This window comes from Emydura macquarii, unplaced genomic scaffold (genome assembly GCF_026122565.2).
Source record: "Emydura macquarii macquarii isolate MOO-44397 ecotype Brisbane River unplaced genomic scaffold, CSIRO-AGI_Emac_v2 contig_2417, whole genome shotgun sequence".
In the NCBI taxonomy this organism is placed as follows: Eukaryota; Metazoa; Chordata; order Testudines; family Chelidae; genus Emydura; species Emydura macquarii.
The window spans coordinates 4329752-4348864 of NW_027132554.1; the positions used below are offsets into that span (position 1 = coordinate 4329752).

The following is a 19113-nucleotide window of genomic DNA, read 5'->3' on the forward strand; positions in this document are numbered from 1 at the left end:
GAGCTGGCTAGATCATCGGGCTCAACGAGTAGTGATCAATGGCTCCATGTCTAGCTGGCAGCCGGTAACAAGTGGAGTACCCCAGGGGTTGGTCCTAGGGCCGGTTTTGTTCAACGTCTTCATTAATGATCTGGAGGATGGGGTAGATTGCACCCTCATCAAGTTTGCAGATGACACTAAGCTGGGGGGAGTAGTAGATACCCTGGAAGGTAGAGATAGGATACAGAGTGACCCAAACAAATTGGAGGATTGGGCCAAAAAAAATCCGATAAGGTTCAACAAGGAGAAGTGCAGAGTCCTGCACTTAGGATGGAAGAATCCTATGCACTGCTACAGACTGGGGACCACGGGCTAGGCAGCAGTTCTGCAGAAAAGGACCTGGGGGTTACGGTGGATAAGAAGCTGGATATGAGTCAGCAGTGTGCCCTGGTTGCCAAGAAGGCTAATAACATATTGGGCTGCATTAGTAGGAGCATTGCCAGCAGATTGAGGGAAGTGATTTTTCCCTGTATTTGGCATTGGTGAGGCCGCATTTGGAGTATTGTGTCCAGTTTTGGGCCCCCCACTACAAAAAGGATGTGGACAAGTTGGAGAGAGTCCAGCGGAGGGTAACAAAAATGATTAGGGGCTGGAGCACAAGACTTATGAGGAGAGGCTGAGGGAACTGGGCTTGTTTAGTCTGCAGAAGAGAAGAATGAGGGGGGATGTGATAGCGGCCTTCAACTACCTGAAAGGGGGTTCCAGGGAGGATGGGGCTAGGCTGTGCTCAGTGGTGGCGGATGACAGAACAAGGAGCAATGGTCTCAAGTTGCAGGGAGGGAGGTCTAGGTTGGATAGTAGGAAAAAGTTTTTTACTAGGAGGATGGTGAAGCACTGGGATGGGTTACCTAGGGAGGCGGTGGAACCTCCATCCTTAGAGGTTTTTAAGATGTGGCTTGACAAAGCCCTGGCTGGGATGATTTAACTGAGGTTAGTCCTGCTTTGAGCAGGGGGTTGGACTAGATACCTCCTGAGGTCCCTTCCAACTCTATGATTCTATGATATTCTAGAGCAAATAGCTGAATGTGTTTTAAAACACAAGTTAGACCTGAATGGGGACAAATTCTGTTCTCACTCACACTGAAGCCCATGGGGTTATGCTGAATTTATACAGGTGTATTGAAGATCAGAATTTGAACCCATACCAGTGATACAAAGTAGGATAAAAAGTCTCAGGTTAGCAGGTCTCATGCTTCCTGGCATAAAGCTGATCAGGTGTCAGGACACAATATAGACAAATACCAGGAAGAGTAATTCAGGGAAATCCAGGAAGGCAGAGCAACATTTGCTTTACTGAAGTTGAGGCTAGAAAGATACCAGTCAGCAAAACAGTCTGATTATCTTCAAGGTAAGCACGTGCTGACTCGGGTTGGATTTAAGCATGTGCTGACGCGCTTTGCTGAATTGGGGCCTTAAGCATTATCGAATTAAACCCAGTTTATGGCTTTGCTAGGGGAGCCCCTGGCCTTTCCCCACACCGTCTGTCGGGTGTGCACTCAATGCCAACTCTCCCTGGCCTGGCCCGGCCCCTGCGCGCAGCTCGCGTGGTATCCAGTCACTGCCAGCCCCCCTCCACACACAGCGTCAGCTTCCCTTTGCCTGGTCTCTAGCAGAGCGCTGCACAGGGAGGGGCATTATGGGATTTTACCCCGGCACACTGGGCTGGACAGAGCCTGAGCTGTGACCGAGGCTGGGCGAGCTGCCTGGGCTTTGTAAACAGGTCTCAGTTCAGGGACACCTGGACTGCACCGCTGTTCACATGGGCGGGGTGAGGGGGACTTTAGTAACAGGACCACCGCCCCCTCTGTGTAAACTGCCTAGAGCTTTGCTTCTGGTCACTTCCAGTAAGGGCAGCAGAGCGGCTTAATAAGCAGCCAGCCTTGCCCGCCCACCCCTCCCTGGGGCCTCATCAGACACAGCCAGGTTCCCCGCAGGAGGGGCTCAGACTGTCCTGGGGACAGACCATGGCGTCCACTGCACCCATCCTGCTCCTCGTGCTCCTTCTCGCTTCACGTGCTCCCGGGCAGAGACGACAGCGGCCCCCAGCCCCTGAGAGTCCCTTGGAGAAGGTCGCGATTCAGGAGAACTTTGACCTCCAGCAGGTGAGGGGGGGGGGGGCTCAGGAGCTCTGGGCACAGCTCCCGGGGGACCCTCCATGCAGGTATCTGGCTCTGCGCTGCTGCTCTGGTGCCCAGTCCCAAGAGAGGGGCTTGGGTGCTGACTGCTGTCTTGGCCAATAGCCCTGGATTGAACCGGAGACCTACGGAGCGAAATGCATGAGCTGCTACAGCGCGTGCTGAAGAGGCCGGGATGCAATCTCCTCTGGGAGGGTGCAGCCACAGGGTGCAGGGGTGGGGCCCAAGGCTCCTTGGAGCTGAATGTTGCAGAACTCGCAGTGTCCTGCAGGTCTCACTCCAGATCCCTACCAGCAGCCTCAGCCGAGAGGCCAAGAAGTGAATGGGCCGTGGGGGGCTGTGGCCAGGTTAGGAGGGAAGCTCTTTCTGCTGTTGCTTGGGGTGGGCCCAGTCTCCAGCACTCCTGATCCTGTGGCCATGCAGGGGGCTGGCCCATCAGCCCAGCAGTAGCCAACCCTCCGGCCACATGTATGTGCCCCACCCACCCCAGCCTCTCTGTGCTATGTGGGTGTTACCTGCCCCATGCAGCACAGCTCTGCAGGGCACAGGAGGTGGGCACCTCCGCCTGGCCCCTTGGCAGGGCCCTCCGCCCCCCTCCCCGCCTTGGACGGTTCTGCTGCTGCTCAGGCTTGGGGGAAGTGGGTGGAAGGGGCCAAGTTGGGGCTGTTATTAATTATTTGGGGGGTTGCTTTTCTTCTTGGCACAGCAAGACATGATGCAGTTTGGCTCTAAGGCCCCCCCTGGGCCAGGGCCAGACTAGATCATCGTGCTGCCTTCTGACCTTGGCACCTCTGCCCAGGAATCAGACAGAAGAACCGTGTGCCTGAGCCAATGTCCACCTGCTCCGCCAGTTGAGTGGTTAGACTGGCCCAGCTCCTGTGGTCAGACCCTTGGACGTGTCTGGACCCCATGGCTCTGCCCATGGGGATCCTGCTGCAGGATCGAGGCCCTTGCTCTTATTATTGAGTTGTTGCTTCTGGGTGGCAAAGTTTGGACAAGCTTCCCAAAGTGTCCATGGGCTTGTGGAGGAGGTTCTGAGCGTCCCCACTCCCCAGCCCATGGCTTTGTCCCTTTTCTGCTTAGCCCTTTGTCAGGCCACAGTGCAGTGTTTGTTGTGGCCCTTTGCTACGTTCTTTCATGCGCTACAAGCCGCACAGCAGCCTCCCCGAACAAGTGTCGCTCAGTAAGTGACTCTGGCTGGGCCCAGTCCCTGGGCTGGGGCACTGGGGGAGATGAGACGCACCAGGAGGTGGGCCAGAAAGACGGTTTTTATTTAACTTTAAAGACAGCTGAGAGCTGACAAGCCAAACGACGAAGACTGGCTCCCACGCTCTGTGCCGTGGCATGATTCATGTACGGATACGCTGGCCCTCCTTACAAATACGCTCTTGCTGTCAGTTGTTGGCGGCGTGTGTGTGCTTCCCCTGTGTATGTTGTCCCAGCTCTGTGCAGGTAACCGAGACACCACTCCACAATCGAATCATTCGACACGACCACAGATCCGCTGAGCAATGAAGGCACCCGGCCAGGTTTATCGTGGGCAAGCACGGTCCCAGTATCCTGTAGACTCTGCAGGACCCCTAACACACGTATGCTTGTTACAGTGGTACTGGCTCAGTAAATGGTGGGACTTTCCGTTCCCCACACAGCCAAAAATGCTTCCTCGGAGACCGACCCCCTTTCATACATTGATGCTAACAAGTTGTGCATTGCTCCTCTGACGTGTGTAGTTGCCACCCCCTGAGGCAGCATGGTACTGCCCTTTGACGTGGTATGATACCATCCATTACTTACACTGAATGGTTCGGGTCAAAACATCTCTATTCATCGTATTAACAGGACATCTCTATCCATTCTAGTGTCATTCGGAGAGGTCGGTGAGCCCTCCTTATCTCCGGGGTATTGGGATGTCCTGGTACCTTTCTGGAATGTGCTTGTGTGTTTGTTACACCTGCTCTGTCTTTGCCAGTCACTGTGAGCCTGCCAGCGTTCACAGCCTGACTCATGCTAGCTTCGCTGTCTAACACACTTGACCATTGGTTTAGCTCAGGCCTGTTGTACTAGGCCTCATGTCTCAGGCTCTTACTTTCTACTACAGTTGTCACTGCAGTGACACCAGGCACGGATTTCAGTCCGGTCACTGCCCAGTAACACCGGAAACTGGAGGCCGCGTGCTCATGTCAGAAATTCAGAGGTGAAAAAACTCCCAACGTACAATAACTTCCTCTTGCAAATGAAGCTGTGACTGGGCTCCCACAGGGCAGGCTGGGAGGAGGGGCTCTGTGAGCAGAGAGGGCACAAGCGGTAGGTCCTTGGGCAGACACAGGACTGTGGGGGGGTCGTTCTGGCCGGTGGCACTCAGGGCTGTGCTCTCAATGCCCAGAAGTCCCTTGCTTGTATTCTCCACCCAGAGGGCCCAGTTCTCACTCAGCCTCATTTATTATTGCTGTTTATTCCAATGGCACCCAGGGGCCCAGAGGAGATCAGAGACCCTTTGTGCCAGGTGCTGCACAGACATAGCAAGAGCCAGTCCCTGCCCCTAAGAGCTTACAATCAGACAACAGGCGCAGGGGAAATGAGGCCCGGAGAGAGGAAGTGACCTGCCCAAGGTCAGATGGCAGATTACATATTTTTAAAGGAAGCATCAGGAATTAAGCCAACAACAAACCTGGGTTTGTTCCTGTCTCACATGCTCCAGCCAGTCAGTGTCCTGTGCACCATCCACTGGTTAAAAGCCCGGCAAAGAGCTTTAACAGAGCTGGCATCTAGGGGGATCTCTGTGCATGCGGCCGAGCCAGGGGCTTTGGTGCCACAAGCTGCTGAGTCAAATATTGCTTTGGCTAAACGCTGCCCACTGGGACAGCTTGTCCAGCACCTGGCGCAATGTGGGCCGTGTTGATAGCTAGGGCCTAGGTGCCGTGCTGAGCAGGCCTGTCTTACAAAGCAAACTGGCTTCAAGCAGAGGTTCCCAAACTTTTTTTGCTGTGCCCCCTTCTCCGTGGGAGTCTGCATTGTGCTCTGCCCTGTGACCTTAGTCAAGTCTTGTCCCCGTTTTCCCCTTTGCCGGAGTGTGATTGCTTTGGGGCAGGGATTGTCTCGCCCTGTGTGTGTGCAGCACCTTGCACACTGGGGCTCGTCTTAGGGAGAGTGTCTGGGTGCTGCTGTTGGACAGATGGTACTAAAAGAAGAATCAGAATGTCAGGTCCATACATTTCCTTTCTGTTTAGAGAAATGGGTGAAATGTAGTGGAAAGCTTGCACAATGGTGCTTTTTTGCTCAGAATCTGGTCATTTCTGTAGTAAAAAATAAAACATTTCAAAGGACATTTGACATTTCAAAGGACAGACTTTGAAATTGTGTTTCAGTGTCCAGCATCATTTCCACATGCTGTGATTCGATGCCAGACGTGTCACTCCATGAGCACATGGTGGGAGGATGGGGGACCAAAATTTGGGGGCCTGCGAGGTAGCCAGAAACATAACTATAAAATATACTTTGCAAATTTCACCCCGAAAGAATGCTGCATTTTTGCCCAGCTGTAACCAGCCCCCAATCCAGTGATCCTGGTGTAACTGACCTGGCAGCTGGGGGTTCGGGAAGCAGGCACTTGCTTAAGCCCCAGAACATATGTCAGAACTCCAGTGCCTAACACAGCTCCTTGTGTGTGGGGCTGAGTTGTGGGGCTGTAGGTCAGCGTCTCGCCCCCTGGTGGCTAGTCACAGATTCAGCCATGGGAGGGATTCCTCCAGCTCAGATGCTGCAGCTCCTGCTTTTGGATGCTCAGTTGGAGACCAGCAGCAGCTGCCAGGGTGGGGCGGGGTGAAGGAGCCTGTAGTGTGCCTCACCTCCTCCCTCCTCTTGTAGTTTGCAGGGAAGTGGTTCCTGGTTGGCGTGGCCTCCAAATGTGACTACCTGAGAGAGTATAATCACCAGCTGGAAGCAACAACCATGGTGGTGTCTGCCTCTGAAGGGACGTCCCTGGCCGTCAGCACCTTCCGGAAGCTGTAAGTGGCCCGCTGAGCCCTGGTGTTGGGCTGGAGCCTTGGCCGCATTGCACTGTGTGTTTGCTGCGTCCAGGCAACGCCTGTGATTTGCTTTCTGCTCCCTGGGGCTCAGCTTCTGCAGCCCTTCCTCATCCATCTCCCCCCCCCAGCAGGGTCAAGTCCCCAAGTGCCAGGCCTGACTCCTGGGTGGTAGCGTCCGCAGCTAAGCGGCGCCGTGCCACTGTAGTGCCCTGTCTCCAGGGCACGGCTGGTCCATGCAGGACAGGCGCACCACAGCAGCGTATTCTCCTCCCAGTGAGCAGCTCCCGCAGCACCCCCTAGTGTTCTCAAGTATGCACTGCAGGTACTCTCACCTGCTCCGTTCAGGTACTGCTAGACACACGGCTCCCTCCTCACCTAGCACCGGTGCCAAGGACAAACTGTGAATTGTGCTTGAAAAGAAAGCTCTTAATTCCAGGCGGCGTTTCTGAGCCTCCTGCAGATGGCGGTGGCTTTGCAGTGACGAGCTCTCGCTTGTGATGTCCGCAGTCTGGGGGCCCCATGCCAGGCCCTGCAAACAGCTTCTCTCCGGCTCTTCCCAGCGGAAATCGCAGGCCAGAGAGCAGGGCTTGGCCAGCCCTAGCTGGCCCCACAGCAGGGAGCTCCTTGTTCAAGGGAAAGAGGAAGAGACCGGAAGGGCGGGTGGCTCGGCTGCGACGTGTGGCCCTGATTCAGCACAGCAATTAAGCACATGCTTGACTTCAATGGGCTCAGGCACAGACTCCGAGTCACTCCCATGGCTAAGAGCTGTGCTGGCTCAGGGCCCCCCTTAGCGAGCTGGCTGAAGAAAGGGACGTGGTGTCACTGGCAATGCAGAGTGCGTATTGCAGCCCAGAGCGCTGGGCCAAGGTGTTATCTGCTTCCCACCCTGCTGAGGCCAGACTGCCCCCCCGGCTGCTTTGAAGTGGAGAGGACAATCTGTCACTTCCCAGCCCCTTTGCCTGGGATGTGGAGAGAGAGACAGAACAAACCCTGAGCTGGGAGGGAATGCTGCTGAGCCCCACTTCTGCAGCTTGGGGGCTGAAAGATGCTGCCCCTGTGCACAGACACACACACATTGCTAGCGAAAGGCCCAGGCAAGTGTGGGGCACGCCCAAAGCAGTCAGCTCCCTATCCTTCCCCCACAGCCCCAGCCTGCCCCAGCTGATGTTGGTGGGCAGGAGTCAGGCCTGGCATGCACACACAGGCTCTGCAGGCCAGATCTCACCAGTGCTCCGGCGATCAGGGGATTGCTCATTAGTTCCTGGCCACGTCCCCTTTCCTACCGCCTCGAAATGTTCCTTTCTCTGACCTTTGCTTGCGTGCACACTGCCCTGCCTTGGGCACTTTCTGGCTCACTGTCAGAGCTGGCGAGCCAGCCAGAGGCCAGGCAGCTGCTGGCTTTGCATTTGGTCTCTCCTTGTCCTGGGGTGTTGGCTGTAAGGCAATAAAAACAATCGCTAAAGTCCTGGGCCCACTGAAGTCAATGAGAAACTCCCCATTGAGTTCAGTGGGGCCAGGACTTCACCCAAAGGCCAATCCCTTGTGCATATGCTCCCTAGGCCATACTCGGGTGATCCTGACGTCCGTAGGAGTTTAGCTGTACAGCTGTGGGGGGTGGATTTAGATTAATTTAGAGCCAGCTACTGTATGACTTGCTCGGCCCTGAAATAGGACCGATTCCCCTCTCTGTCACCGGCACCTAGCCCACCCCCCTTCCCAGTGTGTACTGTGTGTCTCAGACGCCCTGGGGCCAGACTTACATTGGCGCTACCCCCTCTCTGTCGGCTCTTGAGGTCCCTTGCCAAGGTGGGGGAGGATTATCAGCCCCTTTTACAGATCAGGCACATTCTCAAAAGTGGCCTCTCACGTTGGGTGAGTTTCGAGGGGTACCCGGGTGTATCTGTAAAGCTGGAGCCAGGGGCGCCAGATTTCAGATCTCCGGGTCAGGTTTTCAAGTGCTCAGCTGCCAGCAGTTCTCACAGTGACACTTACAGCCACATTTTCCAAACCGCTCAGCACCCAGTGTGAAGCTCTGGCCCTGCGTAACTTACCTGAACTCCCACAGCACAGAGTCAGTATTAGAACGCAGAGCGCGTCCCTGCATTGACCTCTCCCCGTACCACATTCTGAGTGTGTAAAAAGAACCCCCCAAACATGCAGTGCATGAAGCAGGGTAGCAAAGGGAAGAGCAGCATTCTGCAGCCAGGAACGTGGAATGCATCACATCTGAATCCTTTGCTCTTTGCTAGGCCCTCGCCAAGATGTGGCTTTTCTCTGGCTGGCTCAGAGGGATCTAACACACATGCTGTCTTTCTCTCTTCACATGCACAGGGATGGGGTGTGCTGGGAGATTAAGCAGCAATACCGCTCCACCAAGGCCCAGGGGAGGTTCCTCCTGAAAGGTGAGTGAGGGGCTGGGGTTGGAACAGGTTAGTGATGGGCATGTTCAATGCCAGACACCCCCTCCGCCCCCCGTGCTCCTAGGCAAGATTTGGAAACAGCCAAGACAGCGGCGAGGCCCGAGCTGGTCGAGCTCCCAGACCTGAGGCTGGCGAGCACAGGGTGATTCTGCTTCGCCAGTCCTTGTTTGTCCTTTTATTGAGGTTTGCTCCTGCAGGAAACTCAGCTGGTGATCAGGACATAGCTAGAGGATAGAGAGGCCAAGTCGTTCTTCTCCCGGTGTTAAGTCTTTGGCCCCCATCATCACAGTATGTGAGCATCTCACAGTCTTTAATGTGAGAGACAAGGTGAGGTGGTGAGTGGAGGAACGGCCCTACTGGGTTAGCCCAATGGGCCGCCTCGCCCAGTGTCCTGGCTTCTGCCAGTGGCCAGTGCAGACGCCCCAAAGGGAATGAACAGAACAGGGCAATTAGCGAGTGATCCAGCCCCTGTTGTCCGGTCCCAGCATCTGGCAGTCAGAGGCTAGGGACACCCACAGCATGGGATTGCGTCCCTTACCAGCTTGGCTAATAGCCACTGATGGACCCATCCTCCATCCACTGATGGACCTGTCCAGACAAACTTTCGAGCTCCAGTAAAAACGATCCTTGTCTCTCTCATAACCCAGGGCTGACATGGCTACCACTCTGCGACAGTCTGTAATGTATTTACCCTCACACGCCCTGGGAGGCAGGGCCGGGCTGTTATCCCATTGGACAGGTGGGAAACTGAGGCACAGCAAGGCTAAGGGCCAGATTTGTAGAAGTACTTAGGCCCTACCTCCTACTGTGCCAGGGCACACAGAGTGTGCAGGGGGCAACAAGGTCTCCTCGGCACCTGCTGTAGCCAAGAGCCATCCTTTCTTCCCCTGACAGGCTTCCTGGGCTAGCTAGTCCCTGCAGATAGTACAGACCTAGCACGCTGGGGTCCTGCTCCCTGCCTGGGCTCCCTGGGCACTGCCGAGAGGCCAGTACATAATCCGCTCTCCAGGGCTCTGGTTTCTAGGCCGTGGCAGCAGTGTGGACGTGGTGGTGGGGGAGACAGACTACAGCAGCTACGCCATCCTGTACTACCAGAAGCTCCGGAAGATCTCCATCAAGCTCTATGGTGGGTGTGTGGGTTCAGGGCCCTGCTATTCGCCACCCTGGGGAATTGCCCCCTGCCGTGGGGGGCATGCAGGCACGGTGGGGCAGGCTGTCAGACTAGGGGGAATGGTTGGCCCCAGGGGGCAGTAGGGCCCTCATGCGGCAGGTCCCAGGCAAACTGCCTCAGCGTTTGTTTGCTGACAGGTTCGATTGGGGTGACTCTGCTGGGGTTGATCCACCTGGGCATGGCACTGTGCGGAGGGGCAGGACTCTGCTGTGGGGAGGAGTGAGGGCAGTGAGGTTTTGGGGCTGCGTGTTTCTCACGTGCGTGGCAAATTGCCCGCCCTGCTACGGCGGGTCCCACGCTAGCTCTCGTGTGGTGGATGGGGGCACCACCTGTTGCCGCTGTCTCTGGACATCAGTGCCCCTGTAGTGCACAGCGAAGGGGGAGGAGGGAGGGAGCCGGGTGACCTGGAGTGGCTGGAGGCCTGCCTGGCTCTCTACTCGCAGCCTCCTCCGCCCGGCTCAACTGGGTCAAGAGCTCTGGCCTGACGGTCGGGGCCGGGTGGCGGGCGAGCTCCCTCCCACCCGCGCTTCAAGCCGGCCGGTGGAGTGTGTGTCCACTGCTCTATCTGGGCATTTACCTTTCCGCCACCCGTCCTTCTCTGCCGGAGACCTGGCAAGGTTTGGAGGGCAGGGCGTCTGAGCCGGACAGAAAAAAACTGTGGGAAAGTTTCAATGTCACCAACTCGGCATTTTCTGACCAAAAAATCAATGCGTGAGCGGTTCCTGAGTCCACTCGCCAGTCACTGGGGTCCTGGGGCCAAGCAGAGGGACTGACACTGGATTTGCTTTATTTCAACCCTCCCGAAGGACGCAAAATCCGGGTCAGTGACGCCATTGTGAGTAAATTTGAGCAGCGTGTGACAGAGATGAACATGAGCGAGGACTTTACCTACTACTTCCCCACGTACGGTGAGTCGTGCAGGGCGCTCACCGTCCCCTGCAGCATTTGGCACCGGCTAGTTGCTGGGTTAAACTAGACGTTTGAGTGAGGGTCTGTGGCCTGTGATGTGCAGGGGTCAGACTAGCTGGTCATGATGGTCCCTTCTCACCTGAAAGTCTGTGAGTCTATGAAGAGGGGCTTGGCGCGCTGGGCCGGGGGCTGCATTCTGCCCAGTCCGTCCTGCTGGGTTAGCTCCTGCCCGAGGAGCAGCTCTCCCGGTGCCATCAGTCTGGGCACAGTGGCGTTTACCAGTGGCATACCGAGGGGGGGCGGGGAGGGCCAGGCCCCCGAGCGCTGGCCTGTGGGGGGGCGCCAGGCCAGCCCTTCATGACATGCAGGGGGCCAGGGGCACAGGAGGCTCTGAGTGGTGCACAGCCTCCTGCACCCCTCGCTCTCCGTGAAGGGTTGGCTCGGAGCGCACTTAACCGCAGCTCAGATGGGGCGGCCTCACCTCCTGGCCTGGGGGGGCGGGCAGGCCCTTCACGACGCACCGAGGGGGGGGGGGCGCACAGGAGCGGATGCAGGAGCAGCTGCCCCTCAGCCTCCTACACCCCTTGCCCTCTGCCTACCGTGAAAGGCTGAACCGGCGTCCTGCCCAGGCGAGAGGGGTGAGGCCGCCCCTGTCTCAGCCAGCACCGAGCTGGGTTGGAGTGGCAGGTAAGTGTAGTGGGGCAGGCATGCCCGGCCGGCCCTTCGTGACAGGCGGAGGGCTGGGGGCACAGGAGGCTGAGGCGTGACTGCTCCCGCTCTGGCACCCCGCCTGCGTGGCATGATGGGCCAGCCTGGCCCCCCCATCCAAGCCAGCGCTGGGCTGCAGCGGTGGGTAAATGGGAGGGGGGTGCCGGCCTGGTCCTTCAGTACAGGTGAGGGGCAGGGGGCACATGAGTCTCTGAGAGGCGCCCCTCAGCACCTCCCCACCGTGCATTGTGAAGGGCTGGCCCAGCCCCCTCTCCCCAGGTCGTGGGGGTGAGGCCACCCCTGTCTGAGCTGGCGCTGGGCTGCAGCAGCAGGCGGGTGCCTGGTAAGTGTGGTGAGTGAGGGGAGTGGGGGGCAATGGAGCCAAGCCTGCATTTGAGCCCCCCCCATGTCTCACGCCCCCCGCAGGTACAAACCTCCCTCCCGGGGCCACTGGGGGGCAGCGCCAGGACCCCTCCTGCCCTACACCAGGGGGGAGCATGAGGCGGGGGGCGCAAATGTAGGTTTGACCCCTGGGCACCAGAGACCCTCCATATGCCACTGGCGTTTGCTCCTAGCGGGTGTAATTGGTGTGGTAAAGTCAGGCCAGATGGCCACAGAAGGGCGTTCCAGGGCCGGGATGTGAGCCCAGGCATGCTAGAAGCCCTTTTCCCTGCAGGCAGAGGAGAGATTGCTGCAGGGCAATTAGAGACACCCGGACCCAAGGAAGGGCGACTCCAGGTGTACTTAAACCTGCCTTCCCGAAGGGGCGAGCACAGGAGGAGGAAGCTGCCAGGAGGCTTGGGGTAGTTGGAGGAGAAACTTCCCCTGAGCTAGAAGACCGTGTTTCTCTGCAGCCAGAGGAGCAGACAAAGGGAAAACCCTTAGCCCCAGCTGGCAGGAGGGAGTCAGAGTAAGGTACCTCCCTGGGGAGCTGGGGTAACCAGTGACTCCCTGGCCCCCTACAAGGGATGGACATGTGAGACCCACTCGGGTGAAGCTGTCTGTTTGCACATTGGAGAGAGGTGCAGCTCCGCCCTTGTCCCCCCTTTACCTTTTCTTGCCAGTGCTGCCTAGCTGAGCGTGGCCACCTGCAGCCTGGGCGGCTGCGAACCCCAGAAACGCCCTGTGAAGTGCCCGGGGAGGGTCGGGCTCTGTTGTGCTGGGATCTAGTAACACAGGTTGCCAGAGCTCCCAGTCCAGAGCAGGGGAGGATCTGTGGGCCCTGTGTTCACTCAGTGCAGATTTCCACGTCCCTGTGGTGCTTTGGGAAGCTAGAAGGGGAGGATTTGGCAGCTGAAGGGGGGCCCTGGGGAGATGGTCATCGCTGGGGGGTTGGAGGCATCTTTCCAGACAGAGGCAGGAAGGAGGCTGTGGCAGGGGAGCTGGTGGGGGAGTTGGGAGGCAGGTTTTAGGCAGGGCTGGTAAAACTGCCCATGGGCCCAGGGCCCTGAGCCATGGCTCGAGGGCTGCTCGGGGCAGCATGGTGAATTCCAGGCAGTGCCAGGTCAGTGGGCACAGAGGCTGCCGGGAGCGTGTGTGAGAGCCTGCAGCGGGGGCTCCGCTGCGGCGCGGCTAAGAAGCCCTGGCACTCCCGGCAGGGGTGGGCAGGAATTCCAGGGGACAGGCGCTGCCGAGTGTGCCCGAGCTGCAGGGGTGGGTGCCCACGGGCGAGAGGGAACTCCCTGGTGCCTTGCCTTGTGGACTGTATCAGGAGTTGAACTCAGTCCCCTGAGCTGACAGCCCAGTGCCCGCGTGTCCCGCGGTCCAGGTGTGAGTGGACGTAGCTGGTGTCCAATGACGTGCTGCCCGTTCACACCAGCAAAGGGAGCCGCCTGCCTGCCTTGGGGTTGTGTTGTGCTGCGGGATGGGCAGGGTCTCCGGCACTGACGCCAGCCTGTCTGTTGCAGGGTTCTGTGAGTCGGCAGATCAGTTTCATTTGCTTGATGGTGAGTTGCAACCTCCAAAGGCCCAGGGGCATCAGGGCCTCGTGGAGAGGATGGGGGTGAAGGGATTATGCAGCTCCCCACTCAGCAGGGAGAGGCAGGACTGGGGGGCAGAGGGAGGGGACGGAAAAGTCTCCTCCCCATCATCACAGCCGCTCTCTGCGGAGTTGGGGCGGGTGATGCTCTCCTGGGACATGTGAAGCTGCCAGACGGAGGCGGCTTGTCCGTGGACCATGAACTGGTGTCTGACGGGACTCTCTGGGGCATGGAGGACAGGGTCAGATGGGGAGGGGCTCCTGTGGGGCATGAGGGCTGGGGACAGATAGGGAGGGGCTCCCTGGCTGGGGGGGGGAAATGGGGTCTGTGCCAGAGTGAGGCAGGGCAGGGGCCCATCCCCTTCATTAATGTTTTGGGATAAGGAGCTCTCCAGCCCCGGCACTGGGTCTGGGATGTTCATGATCTCATCAGAGAGCGGAAGGGTGGGGGGTGGCAGCCGTGGCCCTTGGCAGCGCCCAGGCAGTGGCTGCAGAGCCACGGAGGAGCTCGGTGCCCCTCCCGTTAGCCCCTCCCTCTTCGCTTTTCAGAAACGAAGATCTAGGCGCAGAGGGAAATGCCAGAGACCCCGGGAGCAACCACCATGTCTGCAGCCACGCTGGCCGTAGCCTGGCCTGGGAGCCACCAGTGACTGCCCCTGGACCTCTGTGGCCCTGTTATTGAGCCAGGGCTGGGCGGTTCCAGGTGGACACTGGGCCGGGGGGTGATGGAGGGGTGGGATTGGAGTCTCCTCTGTAGCCCTAACCCTAGTGTTCACCCCCAGCTTTTGATCCCCCTCACTCCCCTGGCTTCTGTCCCTTCCCCGCGACACCCCCGCACCGTCCTGCCGGATCCCCTGCCCCGCTGCCCCTCACTGCTCCTTCCCCGCTCCCCTTACCTGATTCAGCAGCTGCTCTGGTTGCTGTCCCCAGGGGGTAGCCCGGCTCTCCTGACACTGACGCAGTGCTGCAGTGCACCCCTTCCGCTACCTGCTGAGCACTGCCCCTTTCAATCCCCCAGGCCCGGCTGTGCCCGTTGTGCCGGGCACAGTGCAGGCTGGCATGGAAGAGATGCCCACACCGTGCTCTCCCTCTCGGATGCCACAAAAAACACTGCCCAGGCTGGGAAGTGCCCTGTGCTCTTGCGTAGGGGAAAAGGACACAAGAGTGCCAGGGGGGCTGGGCTGGTGGGATTTCCCCCCCCCCCAGGGGTGCCCATACGGTTCCAGCCTCTGTGGTGAGCGTGATCCGTCCCTTTAAATATTCCTTCGGCCTTGGCAAGGCATTCCTTGGAGGGTGTAGTGCCAGTCACCCCCCAGAGTAGGAAGGGTCTGACAGGGCCAGGGCTGGGAGCAAGTCTGCAGTCCTTCAGCAACAGAATTTGCTGGAGATGCCTCCATTGCCCCTTGGCCGTGTGGGTCCCAGTCCCAGCCCTGTCCCCTCATCACTGCCTCAGTCCCCATTCCCTGACCATGGCTGAGCTTGGGCACCTTGTGCTTCCACCGCACTGCCTGGAACAGCTGCGCTGGGGTTTGCAGTCACTCGGCCACAGTCCCATGGGGGGTTAAATACCAAGGGGCCAAAGCTCAAAGGAGAAACCCCAGGGCATCAAGGCTCTGCCCAACCACCCAGCTGGGTCTCTCTGTATTGCAGACGCCTCTGCCACTCTGACCCACACCGCAGCTTAGACCTGAACAGCCACTCTGCAGAGACAGCTGGCATGTAACCTGTACCCTCGGCTGCAATGCTGACCGTGGGCAGCCCTCGCCCCTGCAGGCAGCCCCTCCCCCATGGTGCTAGCCATGTGCAGACCACTCTCCTGCAGTGCTACAGTCCCCTTCTCCATGGCTCCAGCCATATGCAGCCCTTCTGCACAGTACTGGATCCACAGAGAGGCCAGTCCCATAGGACAGTGGGTCTCAACCTGTTCAGATAACTCTGCCCCTCTCAGGAGGCTGATTTGTCTTGCATGCCCCAAGTTTCACTTCACTTAAAAACTACTGGCTTACAAAATCAGACATAAAAATACAAAAGTGTCCCAACCACTGTCACTGAACAATTGCTTCCGTTCTCATTTTTGTCTGTATGAAATGTTAGTTTGTACTGACTTTACTAGTGCTTTTTATGTAGCCTGTTGTACAACTAGGCAAACATCTAGATGAGTTGATGTACTTCCTGGAAGACATCTGCGTACCCCCAGGGGCATGCGTAGCCCTGGTTGAGAACGACTGCCATCTCTTGTGACCGTGCAGCCAGTCATTCTGTGCCAGCTCTTTGGGGCAGTGCCAGCCATGAACCACAGAAGATTAGGGTTGGAGGAGAGCTCAGGAGAGCTTTGTCAAGCCAGGCCTTAAAGACCTCCAAGGATGGAGATTCCAGTACCTCCCTAGGTCACCCATTCCACTGCTTCACCACCCTCCTCCCCAAAGATCTCTCACCTGTCAGCAAAAGAGAGCAGCATCATGAGACTGCTAGTTTGACCCCAAGTCCCAGAATTCCAGTGGCTTTCCATAGGTGTCCCACAATGCACCACAAGAAGAATCGCAGAGTGCACAGAGCCCAGCAGCGGGACAGTGCACCATGACGCCTTCCCAGAATGCTCTGTGCTGATGCAAAGAGATGGGTCAAGGTTGGCTGCATGGATCCACTTCTTCTGGATTTGTTGGTCTACAAAAATCCATATGATCAACTGCAAAACCCTCCCCAGGTGGACAAGCCACAGCTCAGTGAGTCCAGCAGCATGGACCGAACAGACCCCAAATCTCCCATCTGCTGCTCCCGTTTCCTGTGTCACAGGGACCCATCTACGACACGGCAGCACTGCAACATGGGGAAACATGCTGCAGGGCAGATGGGACCAAAGTGTGTCGGAACCGCGTTCCCCCCCAAGCATGCTACTGACATTTACTGATTTGTACTGGTCCCCCCATGTGCTGCCCAAACACATAGAGCTGGCCATAGGCCCAGGAGTGTGTGATCAAAAGACCATCTGCGGGGGAAGTGGAAGAGCGAGAAGCAACGTATATACAAAGTGGTGTGATTCACTTCTTACCGAGCTGGCTCCATAAGGGGGATTGAAATGTGGAGGGGGTAGGGGCCGTGGGGTCGAGGAACATGTTTAAAACCTACTTAGCAAGGCTGAGCCATGTTTGCTGTGTGCTGTGTTCTGAGCTTGCCCCATGCAGCCCAGGCTGGGATGTTTCCAGGCCATGCAAGTGAGGAATGTTCAGGAGGGAGAGGAACCCTGCATGAGCCCCGTGCTTTTGCTGAGTGGACACAGGATGAAAGGACCCCTCTGTGAGGGGTTTGCAGAGAGGCCCTGGGGGGAGCAGGGTTCCGGTTCTCGCCCATGCCTGGCCCAACCACTGGGGTTTTGCAATCTCTGCTGAAATTCCTAACACATGTTGTTTATCAGGGGAGCTTATGTAAGGCAGCATCACGTGACCCCTCCACTGTGTTCTCTCCCAGCTCAGCCTGCACATTGCTCCTGCTGCCCATGTCCAGCTGGGATCTGGCAATACCTCCTGGCCATCACACTGCTCTGCCCTTGGCAGAGCAGAATGCTGGGGAGCAGTGTCCTGCTGGGCGCCACTGCCAGGCAGAGAGCTCCCGTAGCACCTGTGTTCTGCCCATGCTCTCTGGAGAGTAAGGGTGGCCCTGGGGTCCTGCCCAAACCAAATGGATCCTTTCCCCCGGCAGTTTCAAATAGCTACAGCTTGCTTCACTTTCTGTCCTAAATGTGTGTCGTGTTGCTGTGCCCTATTAAACAGGTGCCATGCTCCTCCCTAGAGGTGGCTGCAGTGCAGTGATTCTAGTACAGGTGCTTTGGGCTCCTTCCTGATGAAAGGTGCTGTAGAATGAGCATCAGTCTCATTATTTAATGCCTCATCACCCAAAGCCAGGCACTTGTTCCCAGGTGACCAACCTAGTTCATTCACCTAGACTCTGGAGAGTTAACATCTGATGCCAAATCAACAGGCCTTCGACAACTGGATTCAAAGCCCCTGACAGCTCTGAGGGGCTAAGCCAACTGGGGAAGCAGGCTGTAAATGATAGCCATGATTACTAGACACATCACACTCCACATGGGGGTCGGCCTGGAGGCCTACTATTTCTACCCCTTGCCCACAAAGCTGTGTTGCTTAAGCTAATAGAAACCCTCCTTTATCAGCAGCTCTAGTTTCAGGTCCGTTATCCTGGCTCTCAGACCAGCCAGTGAAAAGCAACATCACATCTGATGATGCTGAGATTTCAGTCCAATTGCTGCTTTCGTAGCCCCTGAAATCAAGGCTGTTGGGTGGGGGGAAATGACACCAGAAGCTAGCCTGCAGCCAGCTGGGAGACTGACACGTGTGCTGCAAACCTGGTGCTAGTTCCAGACATCATCTGCACTCAGAGTCAGCACTGCTGGGAGCCTGTCCTGGATCTGCCTCAGGCCCCTTAGGTGACTTGGGGAAGTCATGTCGCCACTCTGCACCTCCAGTCTCCGCCAGTGAGTTGCGGATAACAATCCTGCCCTTGGGCTTGTCTATGTAGATCGTAAATGCTTCGGGGCAGGGCCTGGCTGGCGCTCTGTGCACTAAAGCACTGAGCACAGCAGGGCCCTGCTTTCAGGTGGGGCCACTGGGCCCATAGTAATCACCATGCAAGGTGGATAATCTTTGCCTCCCTCCTGGGGCTCTGAGGATAAATCCAGGAATGTGCCTGTGCTGCCAGACACCGTGGTGATGGAGGCCATGGGCACAGATGAGGCTGGATTGTGACCTCTGTATCTATGGCCTGCGGGTTTTACAGTCCAGTGGGATACTGGGTGGGGAAAGGCTACGACCCCAGTCCTGCCCTGCTCCTCCAGGACTATTGCTCCCTCCCTGCCTGGCTTCTCTGGTTTGTTTTAATAAGGGATAAAGCCCCCCCTCGCACAGCAGCTCTTTCTACAGGAGAAACCAGTCGCAGCTGGATGTAGGGAATGTGTTCAGGGAGCCAGGGGCAGTGGGGAATGTGGAAGGGAAAGCCAGCTGTTACGCAAGCAGGCGCTTTACATAAAACTCCACTGGCAGGGAAGGAGTTGTGGGGAGAGGCTGGGCTTGGGAGCATGTCAGTAAGGAGAGGGTCCCACGCAGGGCAGGCCTCTAGCCAGATCTCTTTGTCTGTTGTGTTTGCAGAGCCTCCCCCACCGTTGTGCACTAGTAGAAAGTCTCTGTGTTAGAAACATGTTGCACAGTCACAACCCCTCCCTTGCAAGGATCTCAAAGTGCTTCACAAATACAAAGGCATTAAACCCCACACATCCTCTGGCAGAAGCTATGTGCTACCCATGGGGAAACTGAGGCACAGCACAGGCCTTGCTGTTGCTGAAGGTCACAGAGGCAGCCAGCGGCAAAGCTGGGGTTAGAATCCCGGGGCCCTGACTCCCAGCGCTGTGCGTTAGGCTCAGGGCTCTCTTTCTTCTCGTGGCTACGAAGGCTGCTGCCTGGCCCCTCTTGCCCTGGCACAAGGGCAGGGCCGTTGCTGTCCACAATCTGCCATGGGGGAAGCGTGGCACAGAGAGGGGCCGGACTAACCAAAAGGCAGCCAGCCAAGCCTCAGGGCTGCCAGGCAGAGGGCAGCATGCGGCCCCTCCCTTTGGGCCCAGTCACCTCTCGCCCGTTTAATAATATCTGTCTGCAAACGAGGTGAGCAAACCCAGACACCTCCCCCGCTGCAGGGAGCAGGCACAGGGACAGGGGGCTCT

The 19113-nt window shown here is 57.5% G+C and overlaps 1 protein-coding gene across 3 annotated transcripts; it reads left to right on the forward strand.

Annotated features, from left to right (window-relative positions):
* Window positions 1-1766: 1766 nt before the first annotated feature.
* C8G (complement C8 gamma chain) lies at window positions 1767-13609 on the forward strand. Of its 3 annotated transcripts, none has more exons than XM_067561592.1 (6): window positions 1767-2141; window positions 6039-6178; window positions 8531-8601; window positions 9644-9745; window positions 10597-10698; window positions 13315-13609. In XM_067561592.1, exons 1-6 carry the CDS (start codon window positions 2004-2006, stop codon window positions 13548-13550), a joined length of 789 nt encoding a protein of 262 aa, XP_067417693.1. In that variant the 5' UTR covers window positions 1767-2003; the 3' UTR covers window positions 13551-13609. The 3 variants fall into 3 exon arrangements, with proteins under 3 accessions (XP_067417693.1, XP_067417692.1, XP_067417694.1); XM_067561591.1 differs by lacking the exon at window positions 1767-2141 and adding an exon at window positions 2173-2521; XM_067561593.1 differs by lacking the exon at window positions 1767-2141 and adding an exon at window positions 2535-3763.
* Window positions 13610-19113: the final 5504 nt, after the last annotated feature.